Source organism: Littorina saxatilis, linkage group LG14 (assembly GCF_037325665.1).
Source record: "Littorina saxatilis isolate snail1 linkage group LG14, US_GU_Lsax_2.0, whole genome shotgun sequence".
NCBI classification, from domain to species: domain Eukaryota; kingdom Metazoa; phylum Mollusca; class Gastropoda; order Littorinimorpha; family Littorinidae; genus Littorina; species Littorina saxatilis.
In genome coordinates, this window is record NC_090258.1 from 17,201,554 (window position 1) to 17,220,930 (window position 19,377).

Below are 19,377 nucleotides of genomic sequence, written 5' to 3' on the forward strand. Positions count from 1 at the left end.
ATCTCGTTTTTGTGCTCAGCTTTTTCCAGTTACAACAATGTTAACCTTAGTTAGAACATGTAACAAAAAATCACAAGGAAATTGGTTAAAAACTACCAGTAACAAGTACACATGGTTTTAAAGTGCCATAGACGTTACAAAACAATGCCACGTCAGTGACGCACTTTGTGCACAACAAAATGGGGACAAACAAACTCAAATCACATGGTTGGACTCCTCCATTTAAAAGCTAAGAAAACTCGAAAAAAGAAATAAATCAACCAATCGGTTCATCGCCACAAACAAAAAGTCTACCCAAAACGTCACTGACGTGGCACCATTTTGGGGTAGAGTTTGTTTTAAATATATTTCAAAAAGTATTAGCAATTGATATTTTAAGAACAGATCAAACGATAGTTTTAGGCTTCTGTAGCAACTTTGACTAATTTTCGAAACCAAAACAATAAAAACTAGCACACGCGATGACATTCTTAAAAGTTGTCATAAAATGACTTCACACGGCGCGTTCCCAAATGACAACAAAACAAAATGGCGGCATGCAAGGGGAGTGAACTAGAGGCAAGCGATGAATGGTATAAGTAACTATAAACATCTCTTGTGGCATATGTACGGTGAAAAAGCCGTCAATTCCATTTTGAATTTCAGGCTTAGGTGAGGATATTTTTTGGATTCTCGACTCGCAGGATATTATACGATGTTTGATGGGTTGTTGACAGACCAGCTTATTTGTCGGTCCGAGGGGGAGCATATCGTCTTTTGTTTCATATTTATTGACCAAGGCCGAAGGACCGACAAAAAAGCTGGTCTGACAACAAACCACCAAATATCGTTTTTGTCATCATTTTGGTAGTGAGAAAATAAGTGCACAATCAACCCAGGGGGCCATGCTTTGAAACACGGGTTCCGTGCTGATAACCACACGAGTCCCGGTTTGATAACCACTGGCAATCAAAGCTGGCGTGTGAAAGCAACTTTCTGTGTTTTTGAGTTCATTAAATGTTGGGATGAATATGCCAGGTTTGAGGATGCACAGTTCTGTAGGTTCATCTCAGTATTCCACCCCCTCGGCTTTCAGTTGTAAATATTAAGCTTATAGTGATCGAATGTGGAAGCTACGTTGGGTCAAAGGTCACAGAAGATTTGCGTCGTGCAGCGAAGGAAAGAATCGCGATCTTGTTTCCGACTCAGTGCCTCTTTGTTTTTCATTAGACCTGTCATTCTGCTTGCTCGGCTTTGTTAGATGTTTGCATAATTATCTTGTTGCTATTTTCTTTGCTTTTATTATTATTTTTTATTTGCGCTTCGTTTATCGATACAACGTCTTGTGCACGGGTCAAAATGTGTGTGTCAGGGGTCGTTTTACTTGAACTTGACGTTCATGTTTCTCTGAACGTCTGTGTATCGAAACACAGATACACGCACTCCATGACTTGGTAAGAAGACAAAACAAATCGGTAGGTTTCATTTGTTTGTGATGAATTTATGACCTTTCATGAAGTAGTTTTGTTTTTTGTTTACTTTTGCCAGTTTCCCAGTTCGTTTTTGGAACTTTGCAAAGCAGTGTCGTGTCGTCTGTTTAGGTCTGGGGAAACGCCAATGAAAAGAGCCGAAGAATCCTCGAGCGTTTCTATTGGGTTTGCTTTTGACTCCATGTTTATTCCCCCCTCTGCTTCTTTACCTCTGTAAACTTGTAGAGCTAGTTATCAGGGCCGGACCTGGGGGGGGGGGGGGGGGGTTCCTGGGGTTCCGGAACCCCCCCCCCTGGCCACCCTGGCCATCCAATGTACCTCTCAGAGAAAGAAAAAAAGTGGACTTTGGACCCCTGCCTTCAGTTGGAACCCCCCCCCCCCCTCAAACGAACTTGGTCCGGCCCTGGTTATTTTTCGATAAACACCCAGCAACCAAACAAATAACGAGCCAGCAACAGCCTGAATCCTCGATAGCACAATGGGTTGAGAAGCTGTTCTGTGTCGGTACTACTTTTGGGACTGAAAAGTTCCGAACGCTCTACTGTACGAAGTATACATCTCTGGAGCAAACAATACAAACATACCGCATTTAAATTAACAACTACAGGCTTGAACACATGAATCTCCATATAAAATCCATGAGTTCGGTTGTTTTCTGAATCTAGATCTGCCGTGCACAAACGTTCAACACTGACCACAGGCGGAAGGTATCGTCCACTGGACTACTACTATCACAGAAAGACTACAAGGTACGTCACTCACCTTCGAGTCTTCTGTGTTCTTGGAATCGCTTCCTGGGGAAAAATATTGTTCAAGACGGTTTGCCTCTTCCTACAGTCTGTGTAAGGTCAAATAAATACAGTTGAATGATTGTTTGAACTATATGCACCTTTAGTTTTCAGCTTCCGTTCGCTGCAGGTTGTTTTTAACCATCATTTGGATGAATCTTCGTTTGCGAGCCGCTAATATCCACTTGGCGGCTAATTATGCAACCGCACCAAATAGGCATACCAGCGCTCATTGGTTAATAACAGGATATTCGATGATTATTTTCATTGGTCGACTGAAACGTTTTCCTCATTTTGAATGAAGTGGCAAACGGTTCTTCACTAATACCGAAAGTGAAAACTCCCGTGGGTAGCTTCCCTTTACTGCACAATATTTACATATGTTTTAGACCAATGAGCGCTGGTATGCATATTCGGTGCGGGAGGTCGTGGGTTCGAACCCCGGCCGGGTCATACCTAAGACTTTAAAATTGGCAATCTAGTGGCTGCTCCGCCTGGCGTCTGGCATTATGGGGTTAGTGCTAGGACTGGTTGGTCCGGTGTCAGAATAATGTGACTGGGTGAGACATGAAGCCTGTGCTGCGACTTCTGTCTTGTGTGTGGCGCACGTTATATGTCAAAGCAGCACAGCCCTGATATGGCCCTTCGTGGTCGGCTGGGCGTTAAGCAAACAAACAAACAAACAAACAAACAAATCTGGGTTTTTTGTAGGTCTGTACGTACATTTTATGGACCACCTTATATATGATCTCTTGTTATTGTCTACGTCTTATGTCAACAATAATAATAATGAGAGCTTTTATAGCGCGAACCACAGTAAACTTTGCTCTCCGCGCTTTACATATTAACTAGGAATAAAACCATACTATTTAAACATCAAATTCATATATTCTAACAAAAATAACGTAACAATAAACGTACAGCAACACATTATCCCCTCACCTTCCATTTTTATGGATCACCTTCTATATGATCTCTTGTTATTGTCTACGTCTACGACTTATGTCAACAATCCTCTCACCTTTTCATAGGGTCTTAAACTCCCACTGTCTTGTGTGTTGTTCGAACAGTCTTCGGACACAACTTCGTTACACAAGTGACAAGCCCCAGCGCCTGGGTCTCTCACAAACCCAACGCATTGGGAATCCATGGCACAACGCACGGAGCACTGGATTTTTCTTTCCGATTCGACCAAAACTGGACAACGGTCAAGCAGCACAATCTTTCCTGGACACATTCTTTGTTTTGCAAATATTTGGCTTATTTCTCTGACATCTTCAGACAAGGCGCAGTCCAGAAAAGAAATAACGAAGAGTGTTAATCCGAGGAGACGCCGGTAACTGTTCGATTCAGTTCGGCGGTGAAACATGGCTGTTTAAATGGAGTCACAGAGTCTTCTGGCACTTTTGGAACGCACAGTGTTAAGTCAGGATAAGTTTTACCCGCTGAAAACAGCTTGCACGTCCCAGCACTGTACATTGAACACTGAACAGTTTACCGCGTGTAATTCCTCCGAAAGGGAACTGAAAGAGCTTTGAGTAACTTTACCTCCTTTTTTGTTGTTGCGATTCTTAAAGATACCTTCCTTCCCATGTCAACGACTGGGAGCGCCACCACAGACATGCCCGGACTTTTACATTGTATGAGAGCGTTCTTCCCCTAGGTCACATACCGAACCATCCTGAACTCAGGTCAAACTGAGTTCGGCTCATGCTCTCCCTGACCGGACGCGACAGTCCTACGCGAATCTATCAAAACTAGGAATATAGAGTTATCTCCCATATGTTTTTCGCGAGCATGATCTAAATTTGAGATCAGTGTTCGCGAGACGAAAATGATTGCAGATTGGCCGACTTCGACAGTGATCTCCGTTCTGTTCTTCACAGTTATGATAAAGACATCGTTCTAAGGTCAAAACAAGTCGAAATTTTGGGACTGCTGCCGGAAGGAGACCGTAATATATGGTTGCATCACTACAGCAAAAATCGTCTGCTTCAGCGAACGCCAAAACCAAACGGTTGATTATCACGTGACACTTTTGCCATATTTAGAGTTGTTTGCACAGTAAATACAGTCGCGAAAAAATAGCTCCCTTGAAACTGTCTTACAAATCAATTCCTTTGTAATTTAAAAATTACACAACACAATGAAAAATCATTATCGACGATCGCGAATCCGCTTATATCCATAATACATTACAAAAAGCTCTAAATATGCATGTAAAACAAAAATTAAAAAAATCGGAGACAAGGAAACTCAAGGCATCCTGTCAGGGAGAGAATGAGCCGAACTCATTTTGACCTGAGGTCAGGATGATACCGAACATCAACAGCCTGGCAGGGCGGGGATGTAGCTCAGTCAGGGCGGGGATGTAGCTCAGTCAGGGCGGGGATGTAGCTCAGTCAGGGCGGGGATGTAGCTCAGTCAGGGCGGGGATGTAGCTCAGTCGGTAGCGCGCTGGATTTGTATCCAGTTGGCCGCTGTCAGCGTGAGTTCGTCCCCACGTTCGGCGAGAGATTTATTTCTCAGAGTCAACTTTGTGTGCAGACTCTCCTCGGTGTCCGAACACCCCCGTGTGTACACGCAAGCACAAGACCAAGTGCGCACAAAAAAGATCCTGTAATCCATGTCAGAGTTCGGTGGGTTATAGAAACACGAAAATACCCAGCATGCTTCCTCCGAAAACGGCGTATGGCTGCCTAAATGGCGGGGTAAAAAACGGTCATACACGTAAAATTTCACTCGTGCAAAAAACACGAGTGTACGTGGGAGTTTCAGCCCACGAACGCAGAAGAAGAAGAACAGCCTGGCTGCTTTCTGGGCACAGATGGAACTTCCTGCTGAATGACTTTCGCAACTGGAATCTAGAAGTTGAGTATAAGTCAATTTGTGAAGTCACTCCAGCAAAATAATTCCCCTACTGCACACGAAACAGACAGACTGTTGATGTTGTGATATGTGTTTTAGTATAAACATGCCCTCTGGGAGGCAGGAGGCTTAGTTGGTAAAGCACTAGACTAGTGATCCGTGGGTCACGGATTCGAATCGGGGCCGGGACGGACACGGGTCAACTTATGTGCAAAATCGGAGACAGTGTCCATGTCCCAACCCCAGTGTCACCACTGTGGCACGTAAAAGACCTCGGTCATTCGGCCATAAGTGCAGGTGGCTGATTACACCTAAACACGCATACACCTGGGTAGCGCGACTCATGTTGCTGCTAGCTTTCCACTGGGAGGAAGCGACCCGAATTTCCCGGCATTGGGATACTAGAGTAAATGAAATGAAATGGCATCTATACGTCAATTTGCGAAGTTAATTCAGCAAAAGAATTCCCATACTGCACACGACACATTGTGTGATATGCGTCTAAGTTGAAACGTGGCCGCTTGGATCCTAATATGTACCCGATCATTTTCACGGAAAGGAGGGCGACTTTAAATTCGCAAAAAAGTCATTGCATCGTTTTGCCCGAAGGCGTTTTACGGCATTAAGATTGCTTGTTCAAACATAAATCAATAGAAAAAGAAACAATGTCTTCTGCTTTTCTGTTTTTGGAACATTTCCATTGGCGCGAAGGTAAAACGTTCTGGGACGTTCTGGCCTCATTCGCTTGTGTCTTCTCTGCAAGCGGCCGACATTTTTTCAAGATAAGTTTTGTGTATTTAGTGTTTGTTTGTGCACTTAAAATACCACTGAGTCGATATATTTGTGAACGTAACGTTTTGTGTTATCAATAATTAAACGTTCCAACAACATACCTTTCTTGGTTTTTATTCTGAATTTTGGAACGTTATCATGTCTATTTGTTACCGGCACGGTTGGCCTAGTGGTAAGGCGTCCGCCCCGTGATCGGGAGGTCGTGGGTTCGAACCCCCGCCGAGTCATACCTAAGACTTTAAAATTGGCAATCTAGTGGCTGCTCCGCCTGGCGTCTGGCATTATTGGGTTAGTGCTAGGACTGGTTGGTCCGGTGTCAGAATAATGTGACTGGGTGAGACATGAAGCCTGGGCTGGGTGTTAAACAAACAAACAAACAAAAAGCAAATGTCTATTTGTTTTTGGATTTTTGTTTTTGGAACATTGTTGCTCGGTCACTAACAGTGTGCTTCTCACTGATGCTTCTATGTTGATAGGACCCAAGCGTCGTCTCTGGTGGAATAAAATGACCCTAAAAACCTCAATTCAATTCAGATTCCAAGATATCTCGAGCTTCACTTGAAATTATTTCTTACTACATGTATTAATTTCTTATTATTAATATTTTGCATATTTTGTCTCGGAGAAAAAAAACCAACCCCACGGCGCTAGCTTTCTGGAGCTTCACTAGAAATTATTTGTTACTATTAATTTCTTCTTATTGATTTTTTTTACACGCCCTGTCTCTGAACAAAAGACGGCGCTAGCTTTAGCCATGCAGTCTTGTCTTCATTGTTTGATTGGTTCTTGCATTGATGTTTCTTGTCTTCAGAACTAAGATGGTCATGCACACCAATTCAGCGTTGGTCTTAATCTCTGATTTTGTTTATTCGGCCAGGTCTTGGAAAGACTGTTAAATATCAGGCGTATCACAGCTAAAGTAGAAAGTCCTTGTACCAGAAACTGTTTGTTTGTTTGTTTGTTTGTTTGTTTGTTTGTTTAACGCCCAGCCGACCACGAAGGGCCATATCAGGGCGGTGCTGCTTTGACATATAACGTGCGCCACACACAAGACAGAAGTCGCAGCACAGGCTTCCTGTCTCACCCAGTCACATTATTCTGACACCGGACCAACCAGTCCTAGCACTAACCCCATAATACCAGACGCCAGGCGGAGCAGCCACTAGATTGCCAATTTTAAAGTCTTAGGTATGACCCGGCCGGGGTTCGAACCCACGACCACCCGATCACGGGGCGGACGCCTTACCACTAGGCCAGCCGTGCCGGTCCAGAAACTGTTTTGTAAAGGTGGTTTGGCTTGTTCCGTTTTTTATATTTAGTCAAGTTTTGACTAAATAATTTAACGTAGAGGGGGGAATCGAGACGAGGGTCGTGGTGTATGTGTGTGTGTGTGTGTGTGTGTCTGTGTGTGTGTGTAGAGCGATTCAGACTAAACTACTGGACCGATCTTTATGAAATTTGACATGAGAGTTCCTGGGTATGAAATCCCCATACGTTTTTTTCATTTTTTTGATAAATGTCTTTGATGACGTCATATCCGGCTTTTCGTGAAAGTTGAGGCGGCACTGTCACGCCCTCATTTTTCAACCAAATTGGTTGAAATTTTGGTCAAGTAATCTTCGACGAAGCCCGGGGTTCGGTATTGCATTTCAGCTTGGTGGCTTAAAAATCTGAAAATTGTAAAAAAAAATAAAAATTTATAAAACGATCCAAATTTACGTTTATCTTATTCTCCATCATTTGCTGATTCCAAAAACATATAAATATGTTATATTCGGATTAAAAACAAGCTCTGAAAATTAAATATATAAAAATTATTATCAAAATTAAATTGTCCAAATCAATTTAAAAACACTTTCATCTTATTCCTTGTCGGTTCCTGATTCCAAAAACATATAGATATGATATGTTTGGATTAAAAACACGCTCAGAAAGTTAAAACAAAGAGAGGTACAGAAAAGCGTGCTATCCTTCTTAGCGCAACTGCTACCCCGCTCTTCTTGTCAATTTCACTGCCTTTGCCATGAGCGGTGGACTGACGATGCTACGAGTATACGGTCTTGCTGAAAAATGGCAGCTACTTGACTAAATATTGTATTTTCGCCTTACGCGACTTGTTTGCAATTTGAGCTCAAAGACGCATGGTGTCATTTTGGAGTTTACAAACTTAGCACTGTGTGTTTGACAGCGCTGTGCGTGCACTGATTGCCTGGTCACTCCGAATCTCCTAGCAACATCAGTATAAGTCATCCCTCCTCTCAACATCCCTATTGCGACGAGTCTATCGTTCACACACGTTCGTGGCATGGTGAAAGAGAAAGACAGAGTGGACAGTTTTGGGCAAAGAGAAAGAAACATTTTAGTGAGTTGTTCCATAGATGTGTCAAGGGATATCTATGGTTGTTCTCACTCACAAACAAACGGACAAACCAAAGGCAGTACTTTCATGCAATATTCGTGGATCAGCAGCAGACCTTTTGCAGGTTTCAAGTACGGGTAGACGTGCCCCGAGAGTCAAAGAGTGCAGGCCTACCTGTTTACAGCACACACAGCGTGCACTGGCTGTCGGCAGCGTCGGCAAGCTTATAGGCGTCAGTCTAGTAAACTCCAAAATGACACCATGCGTCTTTGAGGACCAATTGTGAAAAAACTAAGCAACCGAGAACATTCCGGTTTTTTTCCTCTTCTCAGGAATTGATGGTTCTATGATCGTACCACCCCGCTCTCCTGCAACTTTTTCCGATTTTGAGATATTAAATTTTAAAACATGTTAAGTTATTTTATTCCGTGAGTATATATGTGCTCTTTGATGAGTATTTTCCTTTTCATCTGTATTATTAGTTGTATATATCGTGTTGTGTTTTGGATTGAACTTGTAAATTGAACTTATAAAGCGCTTCGAGCTGTGGAGAAGCGCTATATAAATTATATCCATTATTATTATTATTATTATAAAAACAAACAAATAAACATACAAACAAACATAAAAAAAAACCCACAAAACCAAGCAACCTACCAATCGACCAACCAACCAACAAATCGAGGAACAAATGACGCTCCCTTTAAACCTACTTTTTTGTTCTGCTCATTTTCCTATTTGCAAGCGACATTTAAACAAAAGACAGAGGAGCTCTTGCTGTTTCCTTATTTACATACTTGAAATAACAATTGTCGTGTGGCCTTTGTGAGTTTTGTTTTTATTCCTATGTTTAAAACGTTATTGTTCTTTATTCGTCTTATTGATTGGCACCGGCACGGTTGGCCTAGAGGTAAGGCGTCCGCCCCGTGATCGGGAGGTCGTGGGTTCGAACCCCGGCCGGGTCATACCTAAGACTGTAAAATTGGCAATCTAGTGGCTGCTCCGCCTGGCGTCTGGCATTATGGGGTTAGTGCTAGGACTGGTTGGTCCGATGTCAGAATAATGTGACTGGGTGAGACATGAAGCCCGTGCTGCGACTTCTGTCTTGTGTGTGGCGCACGTTATATGTCAAAGCAGCACCGCCCTGATATGGCCCTTCGTGGTCGGCTGGGCGTTAAGCAAACAAACAAACCAAAATATTGATTGGCAGACGGTCAACAAGAAAGAATGCTATTGTGACCTTTCCGAATGACGTATGCCATGGCAAGGTGATTCTGTTGAACCCTTGTGTAGCTGGAGTACTAGGAGAAACATAAGTACAAAAATAAACACTTAGGTGCGTCTTTCTTGTCCGTTTTCTTTTGTCTTTATTTGCCGCCGAGAAACACAAATATGCTTCCGGTTGCTGCCTTTTCTTCTTATTATTTTCCATTTTTAATTGTTAGACACAGTATATATAGACCTCGGTGAGAACAAAATGTGACAGTGGAAAGACTGAAACCCCAGTATATTGATTATCTTACACAATGAGATCCTAAAAGCATGTAAAGACGAACGGATGCCGAACAACTTAAGAGGAAACTTTTTAATTACATTTTTTCATATAGGAAAGAAAAGAAAAAAGAAACAAGTCGCGTAAGGCGAAAATACAATATTTAGTCAAGTAGCTGCCATTTTTCAGCAAGACCGTATACTCGTAGCATCGTCAGTCCACCGCTCATGGCAAAGGCAGTGAAATTGACAAGAAGAGCGGGGTAGTAGTTGCGCTAAGAAGGATAGCACGCTTTTCTGTACCTCTCTTTGTTTTAACTTTCTGAGCGTGTTTTTAATCCAAACATATCATATCTATATGTTTTTGGAATCAGGAACCGACAAGGAATAAGATGAAAGTGTTTTTAAATTGATTTCGAAAAAAAAATTTTGATAATAATTTTTATATATTTAATTTTCAGAGCTTGTTTTTAATCCGAATATAACATATTTATATGTTTTTGGAATCAGCAAATGATGGAGAATAAGATAAACGTAAATTTGGATCGTTTTATAAATTTTTATTTTTTTTTACAATTTTCAGATTTTTAATGACCAAAGTCATTAATTAATTTTTAAGCCACCAAGCTGAAATGCAATACCGAACCCCGGGCTTCGTCGAAGATTACTTGACCAAAATTTCAACCAATTTGGTTGAAAAATGAGGGCGTGACAGTGCCGCCTCAACTTTCACGAAAAGCCGGATATGACGTCATCAAAGACATTTATCAAAAAAATGAAAAAAACGTATGGGGATTTCATACCCAGGAACTCTCATGTCAAATTTCATAAAGATCGGTCCAGTAGTTTAGTCTGAATCGCTCTACACACACACACAGACACACACACACACACACACACACACATACACCACGACCCTCGTCTCGATTCCCCCCTCTACGTTAAAATATTTAGTCAAAACTTGACTAAATATAAAAAGAAAAAAAGGCGGCAATTTCAGACAATGTTAACCGCTTTAAAATCTATTGTCTTTTAAAAATTCCTTGTCTGAATAATTGTGTTTGATTCAAGACCGAGAGAGAGAGAGAGAGAGAGAGAGAGAGAGAGAGAGAGAGAGAGAGAGAGAGAGAGAGAGAGAGAGAGAGAGAGAGAGAGAGAGAGAGAGAGAGAGAGAGAGAGAGAGAGAGAGAGAGAGAGAGAGAGAGAAAGAGAGAGAAAGAGAGAGAGAGAGAGAGAGGATAAAATGATTTTTTTTCTCTGAAAAAAATTATTTTATTTGTAAAGAACAAAAAATCATAAATTCAAAAAAACTGGAGCAATATCAAATCTGGATGTTCAGACGCCAGCTAACACATTGTTTATCATGACCACCAAATATCAAAAACATCATGCTAGAGGTGTTGTCAATATTGTGTAAAAATTGTAGGAAATGTTGACATCTTTTAAAACCTGTATTTGATTAAATAATTAATGTTCTTCACATACATTACGGTTGAAACACTTTATAACAAATTTTCATGAAAAAGAGCATTCCATTTCACACAGGTATACCAATTCTCATAAAGGAAATAATCAATTACAATTATTTGTGATTTTGTGTGATTTTTTAACGATGTTGCACGATAATTTGGGTAGGTGTGCCCCCTTAACTTCAAATATTTTGTAACCTCCCTTTTTTATCACAATGTTTTTGGTATTAAAGAACAAACCCAGAGAATCCGACAAAATGCTATAAAGATGATAATGCTGCTCTTTGCATTGTAAAAGTGATAGAAAGCTCCTGATGCACCTTTTGCGAATATGACGCAGCATAATTATCACACTAGGGATCGGTAAAATGATGCTCGGTTTATATTTCTTTGAAAGTCGTATGTACATTTTTCACGCAGAAGGTTGAATATTATGAGAGAAAAAATATTCTATGGTTGTGTAAAAGTTAGCATTTATCATTATGCGCCGCGTGTACCCACGACTATTCTACAAAGAGGGGGGCGATGCTTTACCACGTGCACCGGGAATGGGCTTTTTGGACGTAACGTGCATGGGAATGGGGAAATTCTCGTAGCGTGCACCGTGCACAGAGGTCCGGTGTAACACGAGAAAATTACTCCCATGAGATTTTTACTCCGGAGTAAACATTTCGTACGAAAAAGCACTCCCCCATTACACGAGAAAATTACTCCCCAAAACAGGTGAGTTCCGAGTAAACATTTCGTACAAAAATGTTACTCCCCTGACGAATAAATAACGAATAAATTACTTCTCCCCAACACGAGCAATATAACTTCCCATGCCAGGTGTACGAAATTTTTACTCCCTTGTCCCTGTTAGTCTTGGTGGTGGAAGGGGTGGAAGGAGGGTAGCGCGACATTCGTGTGCGCGAGATCACTTATTGGCCTTATCCCTTCACCCGCATCCCATTTTTGCGTGCGAGATTTTTACTGGAAGTAAAAAAAAATGGGGAGTAAAAATTTCGTGGAGGGAGTAATTTGTTCGTGTCTCGGGGAGTTCTTTTCTCGTACGAAAAGTGTACTCGGAGTAAGAATGTCGTACGAAATATTTACTCCGGAGTAAATTTTTCGTGGAGTAAAAATTTCGTGTTACACCGGCGTGCACCGTGCATGGAGCTTTTTCGTAACGTGCACCGTGGATCACCGTGCATGGCACTTTTGACCTCAACTTGACGTGCACCTGCACAGACACCCCCATGGTGACCCTCTACAAACTGTGTTCTGGCCATCGTTAGCGCTATCTTTAAATATAACATGTGTTACAAAAAGCCTAGTTAACAAATATCAGTGATGAATTTAGCGGATCTGCGTCTAATGACTGAGAAGAGAAAGCATTAGAACCATAGTTTAAAATGCACTGTATGATGTGTAATAGGCTTAATCGTCAATAGGGGAGGCAATCAGTTTGCTGCAATTCAAAGGCCAATATACAGGGGTTCTTTCCCTTGCCTCAGCACTGCCAGTATTACACATCGTATGAAGCCCCTACACTCTAAACGCATACATTTCAGCTGAATAGAAAACGTCGGTGTAGAAAAAAAATGTCCACAGTTCTTTTCACTCCAAGGAAAACTGAACAAAAAAAACAACAACATTTTTTTCTTTAACATTTTGTAATGATCTTGTACAGGTATTCACTATAATAATTGGGTTGTTTTGGAAAGTGAAAGTACAACTATAGCTTAAAAACGAAAAAAAAAAAAAAGTGATGAGAGATTGACAGCTGTTTTTTGCTCTATTTCTAAATGATCTAAAGCCTTTTTTGTTGGAAAACAGTAATGGTTTACAAACTATGTCAGGGGAGGCTATTGTGGTTGGAATGGAAGATACTGATGTAAATGCTTTGTTTCAAATGTTTTTATTACTGTATGCGGATGATACTGTGATCTGCTCAGAGTCTGAAAAAAACCTGCAAGAATGTCTAAACAAAATGCACGAATACTGTTTAAAATGGCGTCTAAATATTAATGTAAACAAAACGAAAGTTATAGTTTTTTCCAGAGGTAAAATTAGAAATAAACCATTGTTTACGTATAATGGCAATTCAATCGAAGTAGTGTTTGATGTAATGTACTTGGGCCTTAAAATTAATTATAATAATAAATTTTCAGTCGCACAGAAGAATCTATATGATCGTGCCTCAAGGGCAATGTTTGTTCTTTTGCGTACGTGTAGACAATTGTCACTGCCTGTGGACATACAAGTTGACCTGTTCGATAAAATGATTGCTCCAATCTTACTATATGGATGTGAGGTTTGGGGTTTTGGTTCCTGCGAACTTGCTACTAAACTTCAATTACGTTTTTATAAAATTGTTTTCAAACTAAAAAAATCAACTCCAAATGCTATGATATTTGGTGAACTTGGAAGATATCCACTAGATGTTAATATGAAATGGAGAATGCTTTGCTATTGGTATAAACTGATTAGTCCTATTCATAAAAATAAATTTTCTAGTATTGTGTACTGCTTTACTTATAAATTGTATATCAACAAGATGATTGAATCTGATTATTTATGTTTTATTGAAAAAACCTTAAATGAAATTGGTCTCCCTGGCCTTTGGACTTCTCAAGAAAATGTTCAATATTCAAGCGCATGGTTTAAACAGAAAGTAAAAAGAAGCTTGTATGACCAGTATATCCATAAATGGTTTACAGAAATTGGAACAAAAAATATGTTTTGGAATTATCGAATGTTTAAAGATATTTTTGCATGTGAAGACTATGTCACACACCTGCCATATCAGCAATGTGTTGCAATGATGAAGTTCAGAACATTAAACAACAATTTGCCTGTACAGAAAGAACGTTACCTTAACATCCCGAGGTCAGAAAGAACTTGCACCAAATGTGTATCACAAGACATAGGTGATGAATTCCATTATTTATTTGTCTGTGATTTTTTCAAAGAAGAAAGAGCTGAGTTGTTACCACCTTACTATTGGAAAAAACCTAATGCCCTTAAATTTAAAAAGTTGTTTGCTACTAACAAAAAGAAATTGCTAAAGAATATTTTGGACTTTATTAATAGAATCTGTAACAGTTTTTCATAATCTTTTTAATTTTTATTTATTTATTATATTAGCATATATCATGATTGTATTGATTGTATTTATTGTTCAAAATGCCCCCAGGGGTTATGGACTAATAAAAAAACTTGAAAAAAAACAAACTTGAAACTTGTCTATTTCAATCCTGGCCAATACTTATGTTTTTGTTGTTTGATTTCAGAATGGAAATAAAATGTGCTTTCCAAAGCGTAACATCAGGAGCCAATGAAATATGTGCACCGTAATATCACTTATGTCCGCTATTTGTGTTTGCCGAAGATCCCGCTCAGTCTGTTTTTCTTGCTCGCTCTCGGTTTTGTGGTCGGCAAGGGGGATAAGTCCGCAAAAGCTTCACCTCGTTGGAAGGCCGAGTTCTCTCCCTTCAACTCTTCGTCCTTGGAAATGGTCGGCAATGCTGCAGCCACCCCAAGCCCTTGCGCGTCACGCTTGCCTATTTCCCGGTACATCTCAGCTATCTCTAGAGGGGTCAGGTAACCATCAGAGTCCTGGCGGGGACAAAATAAAAATAAATGAGAAACCCTTGATTGCCGGAGAAAATTATAGCAGAAATTAAAACTAAAAAAGTAACATACCAGCAAACAAAAACCATCACAACGCTCGCACACACACCCACGCACGCACGCACAGACAGACAGACAGACAGACAGACAGACAGACACACAGACACACACACACACACACACACAGACAGACAGACAGACAGACAGACAGACAGACACACACACACACACACACCCACGCACGCACGCACAGACAGACAGACACACAGACACACAGACACACACACATAAACACAGACACACAGACACACAGCGCACACACACACACACACACACACACACACACACACACACACACACACACATGTACACACATACGCACGCACACACACATAAAGCACGTCGCATAAATCGATTTCGACTCGAGGTAAGCTTTTCATACATATTATTGATACAGTCTACTGATTGAACAGAGACAGTTGGTTTAGGTTTTGAGCTTGAGTTCTTAAACAAAATACCTGCACTATCGAGTAGATATCAAGAATAGGTTCTTTAACAATCATAACATGGCATACAGCAGAACAATTCATTTCAACCATTGAAAACTTCTATTTACAAAATGAATACAGTATTACTTGTGTGCACAACATTTCAAAAGAACGTTTCCATTTCTAAATTCACATTAAAAAATGTCAAGACAACCCTCGCCATATTAATATCTGGGGAAATATTACTTTCCGTCGATGTACGTAATTGTATACGGTGTACCCGGACGCACAAGCTTCTCTTCTACTCATACCGGCTTTCTTATTTATCTAGCTTTAAGTAATGCGAAACAACACTGATCAACAAGTAAAAGATACAGTTATCAGTGAATGCATACGGTGAATGAGGAAGTGTTTCAGTCTTGTCTATTCATGTAACCGTTTGAAGGTGAAATAGTCGAGTTTAAGTTTCATACACTGACGAAATCATGAAGGCAGGCAGGCAGAATACTAACACACGCACGCACAAACACACACGCACGCACGCACGCAAACTCGCACGCACGCACGCATACACACACACACACACACACACACACACACACACACACACACACACACTCACCCACACCGTGTTTTAAAATCTTCCTGTTAACTTTGTTCGTACATAGTATCTTGCCCCCCTGCCCCTCCCCCCCCCCCCCATCATAGAAGAAGAGATGCGAGTAAGTGTTAATCGTCAGCCAGATAAATTTGCTCTTTGTCCCCCTTCGGTAACGTGTTTCCATGTAAAAGAACATTCCTTGAGATGGTTTAATCAGATTTTGTGGCCACAGCCAACTGAGCTTGTAACGTACGTTCGGCAATCGGGCTGGCCATTTTCAAACCGTACTAGCTCTTGGCAAGTACACATCCTGACTCTCTAAAGAAAGAAAGAAAGAAATCAAGAAAAGAGAGAAAGAAAGAAAAAAAGAAAAAAGAAAGGACAGGGGAAAAAACAACAACAACAACAATTTTATATGTACATAGTTTATTACATTTACATTTATTCGCTAACTCAGGAGAGAGAGAGAGAGAGAGAGAGAGAGAGAGAGAGAGAGAGAGAGAGAGAGAGAGAGAGAGAGAGAGACAGACAGACAGACAGACAGACAGTTTGTTTGTTTGTTTGTTTGCTTAACGCCCAGCCGACCACGAAGGGCCATAACAGGGCGGTGCTGCTTTGACATATAACGTGCGTCACACACAAGACAGAAGTCGCAGCACAGGCTTCATGTCTCACCCAGTCACATTATTCTGACACCGGACCAACCAGTCCTAGCACTAACCCCATAATGCCAGACGCCAGGCGGAGCAGCCACTAGATTGCCAATTTTAAAGTCTTAGGTATGACCCGGCCGGGGTTCGAACCCACGACCTCCCGATCACGGGGCGGACCACTAGGCCAACCGTGCCGGTCAGACAGACAGTGAGAGACAGACAGACACAAAAGACAGACAGACATGCCAGAGGAAAATCTAGAAGATACGTACTTCTTCGAGCACCAGTTTGGGATGTTCCAGTAACATATTATCAGTGGGTACGCAGACAATAACCTGGCCGTCCTCACAGCCAATCCACACTCTGCCCTCCCCATCTGACGTCACAGCGGAAGGTGACGTCATCATGTCGCATCCAAGCGTCAAGGGACCAATGACTCGCTGTTTGGCGACGCGAAAGTCAATGACGCAGATGTGGTTCCATGCAGCATCAGCAACGAGCAGCACCAGTCTGTCTTTCAGTTGATGGAAGCAGATGGAAGTGGGACGACCCTTTTGACGTCGATTTGGCTCCACAGTCACAATGGCGCCTTTATCGCCGGCTTCATACACCGATATCTCGCAAGATTCTGTCACCACAGCAAAGAATTTACCGTCCCTGCTCACGCCAAGCAGTACTGGCTTCGACAAAATCTTGCTACACACCGGCCTGGGTTTGTCGTGCGTAGCAGCCAGCGGGTTGACCTCTCGGACTACATAAAATTCGTCCTCCGTCTGTGACCAGATATACTCCCTGGGTACACTCGCTCCACTGTCCAGCTTGTCTCCAAGAGCAACCATCTTCCTGTGCTGGGTTTTCGGTGAATACACCAGAAGTTTTTCTGAAGGGATGTGAACCATTTCCAGCTGAGCTGATTCAAACACTTGCTCCTCAGGTTTCAGCTTCCTGCCAGTAGGGGTAAACATTGCCACGCGTGACGACTTGTTGGTGACGTCATTCTGGTTTTGATATGTGACGCACACGACGTCCTGAAGGGGCAGAATAGCTGTTACTCTGCAGTTTACTTCAGGGTCAACTCGGAACTGAGGCAGGAGACACATGGAAGGAATTTTGTCGGTTTCAGGGCTCATCTGTACGTTAACGGGTACTCCCATATACTCTTCAATAGCGTGCTGGCAACTCTCCAGGGTGTTTCCGTTCAAAACGACTCGCAGTTTGTACGTTTGCAGGCGTTTTCTGAAGTCAAAAAGTCCCGGGTAGTATTCAGGTTTCTCTTTGAAGTATTTAGTAGAAAAGTTGACGACGTACTGCTCAGACTGCGAAGGTTGTAAACACTTTTCAATGTCTTCCTTCTGATTTTGCAGGCTGTTCAGTTCTTGGCGTATGTTTCTGACGGATTTTGTTAGTTCTCTTTTCCCCTCTTTCTTTAAGCGCTCAAACGTTTCGTCGGCTCTTTTCTGATACTCTTCCGCCCATTTTCTAATGGCCTCCACCTTACTGCTCATGATTTCTCGTGCGCAATCTACAGAGTCTTCGAAGTCTACCACTTCGTTCTGTGCTCGCTTCAGGATGTCTGCACCATCCTTCATTGAATACTCCAGCTTGGTTTTCAGGGACTTAAGTTCGTCTGTTCTTTCCTTGGCTACTTCGCTCACCGCTTGGAAATCATGATCAAAATGTTCTTCTTCTCTGCATTTATCGCAAATTAGTGACTGACAACACAGGTATCCGAGATTCTGTCCAAGATGATAGCGACATGTAGTGCGCTCCATGTTTGCCTGTAAGAGTGAAAGCTCTCTGTTACTCTCTTCTCCTCTCTCTGCCCTCAATGCAGATTATGTTTTGCGAACACGAATATTATATATATATCAACTGTGTTCTAGTCATCGTTAGTGTAATGTTTAAATATAAACTGTCGAGCGAGGAAAACCTCAAAGCCCATGGAGACTCACGCTCGACTTCTCCAACTTTCCTTGTGTAGCTGCCTACTTCCTTCTTCTTTTTTGTGTGCTTTTTCAGCTTGTGTTTACTTTCTTGACTTGGTTTGTTCATCCTCTTAGATGTACACAAACCACTCATGTGCGAAAGCCATTTTGATATCCTTTTTGATGTAGTATTTTACTAATTTAACGTTTACTCTTTAGGGCGAGGGCTGGTCGTACAAAAAGCACCCACTTTGTGTTTATACCATTACCCTCGTAAATAATAAAAACAAATCATAGTAATTTTCATTGACCAGGCGGCGCAGTGGTTATGCACTTGCCTCTCATGCAAGTGGTGCTGGTTTGATCCCTAAAGCACATCACTCATCAGTTGAAGAAGAATATTGATCTTTAGCCTTGGTTCGTCAGAAATCAGAAATTAAGCTAAAACTTAACAACAGAAAATCACACTGTCGGCTAGCAGATGTGTTTCCATTTGTCAAAAAAACGCTAATACCATCTTGTTGTGTAGGGGAAGGGCTCCTAATATGGACCACTTTTTGTTTCATGCTGATAACTAGCTTGTTTTCTTGCGAAGAAGTTTTATTTTGTGTTTGGTAGTCCTTCTCTCTTAGGTTAACCGTTAGGCCTAATGAGAGTGAAATAGCTTTGATAGACATTCAGCAAAAATTAAATACAGAAAAAATCACAAATGGTCCATATTAGGAGCCTGGGCGCCTAATATGGACCAGTGAAGAGGCCTTCACGTATAACTGTAAAAAGCCCGCTATACTTCAAAATAACATGATACAACTTAGTGTACAAGTCAGACTAATTAAAATATGCTTTAGATTGATCTGTT

General features: G+C 41.4%; 1 protein-coding gene across 2 annotated transcripts in view; it reads right to left on the bottom strand.

The window, feature by feature from the left end:
• The window catches only part of LOC138947253 (uncharacterized), a 24,607-nt gene extending 6,194 nt beyond the window's left edge, over window positions 1–18,413 (bottom strand). Inside the window, exons 1-2 of one of the 2 annotated variants that reach the window (XM_070318694.1) lie at window positions 16,866–18,413; window positions 14,686–14,836 (exon numbers count right to left, since the gene is read on the bottom strand). In XM_070318694.1, coding sequence (XP_070174795.1) covers window positions 14,686–14,836; window positions 16,866–18,365 — 1,651 coding nt within the window. In that variant the 5' untranslated portion in view covers window positions 18,366–18,413. The remainder of the gene's footprint in view (window positions 1–14,685; window positions 14,837–16,865) is intronic. The other variant, XM_070318693.1, reaches the window with a different exon arrangement.
• Between the last annotated feature and the right edge of the window lie 964 nt (window positions 18,414–19,377).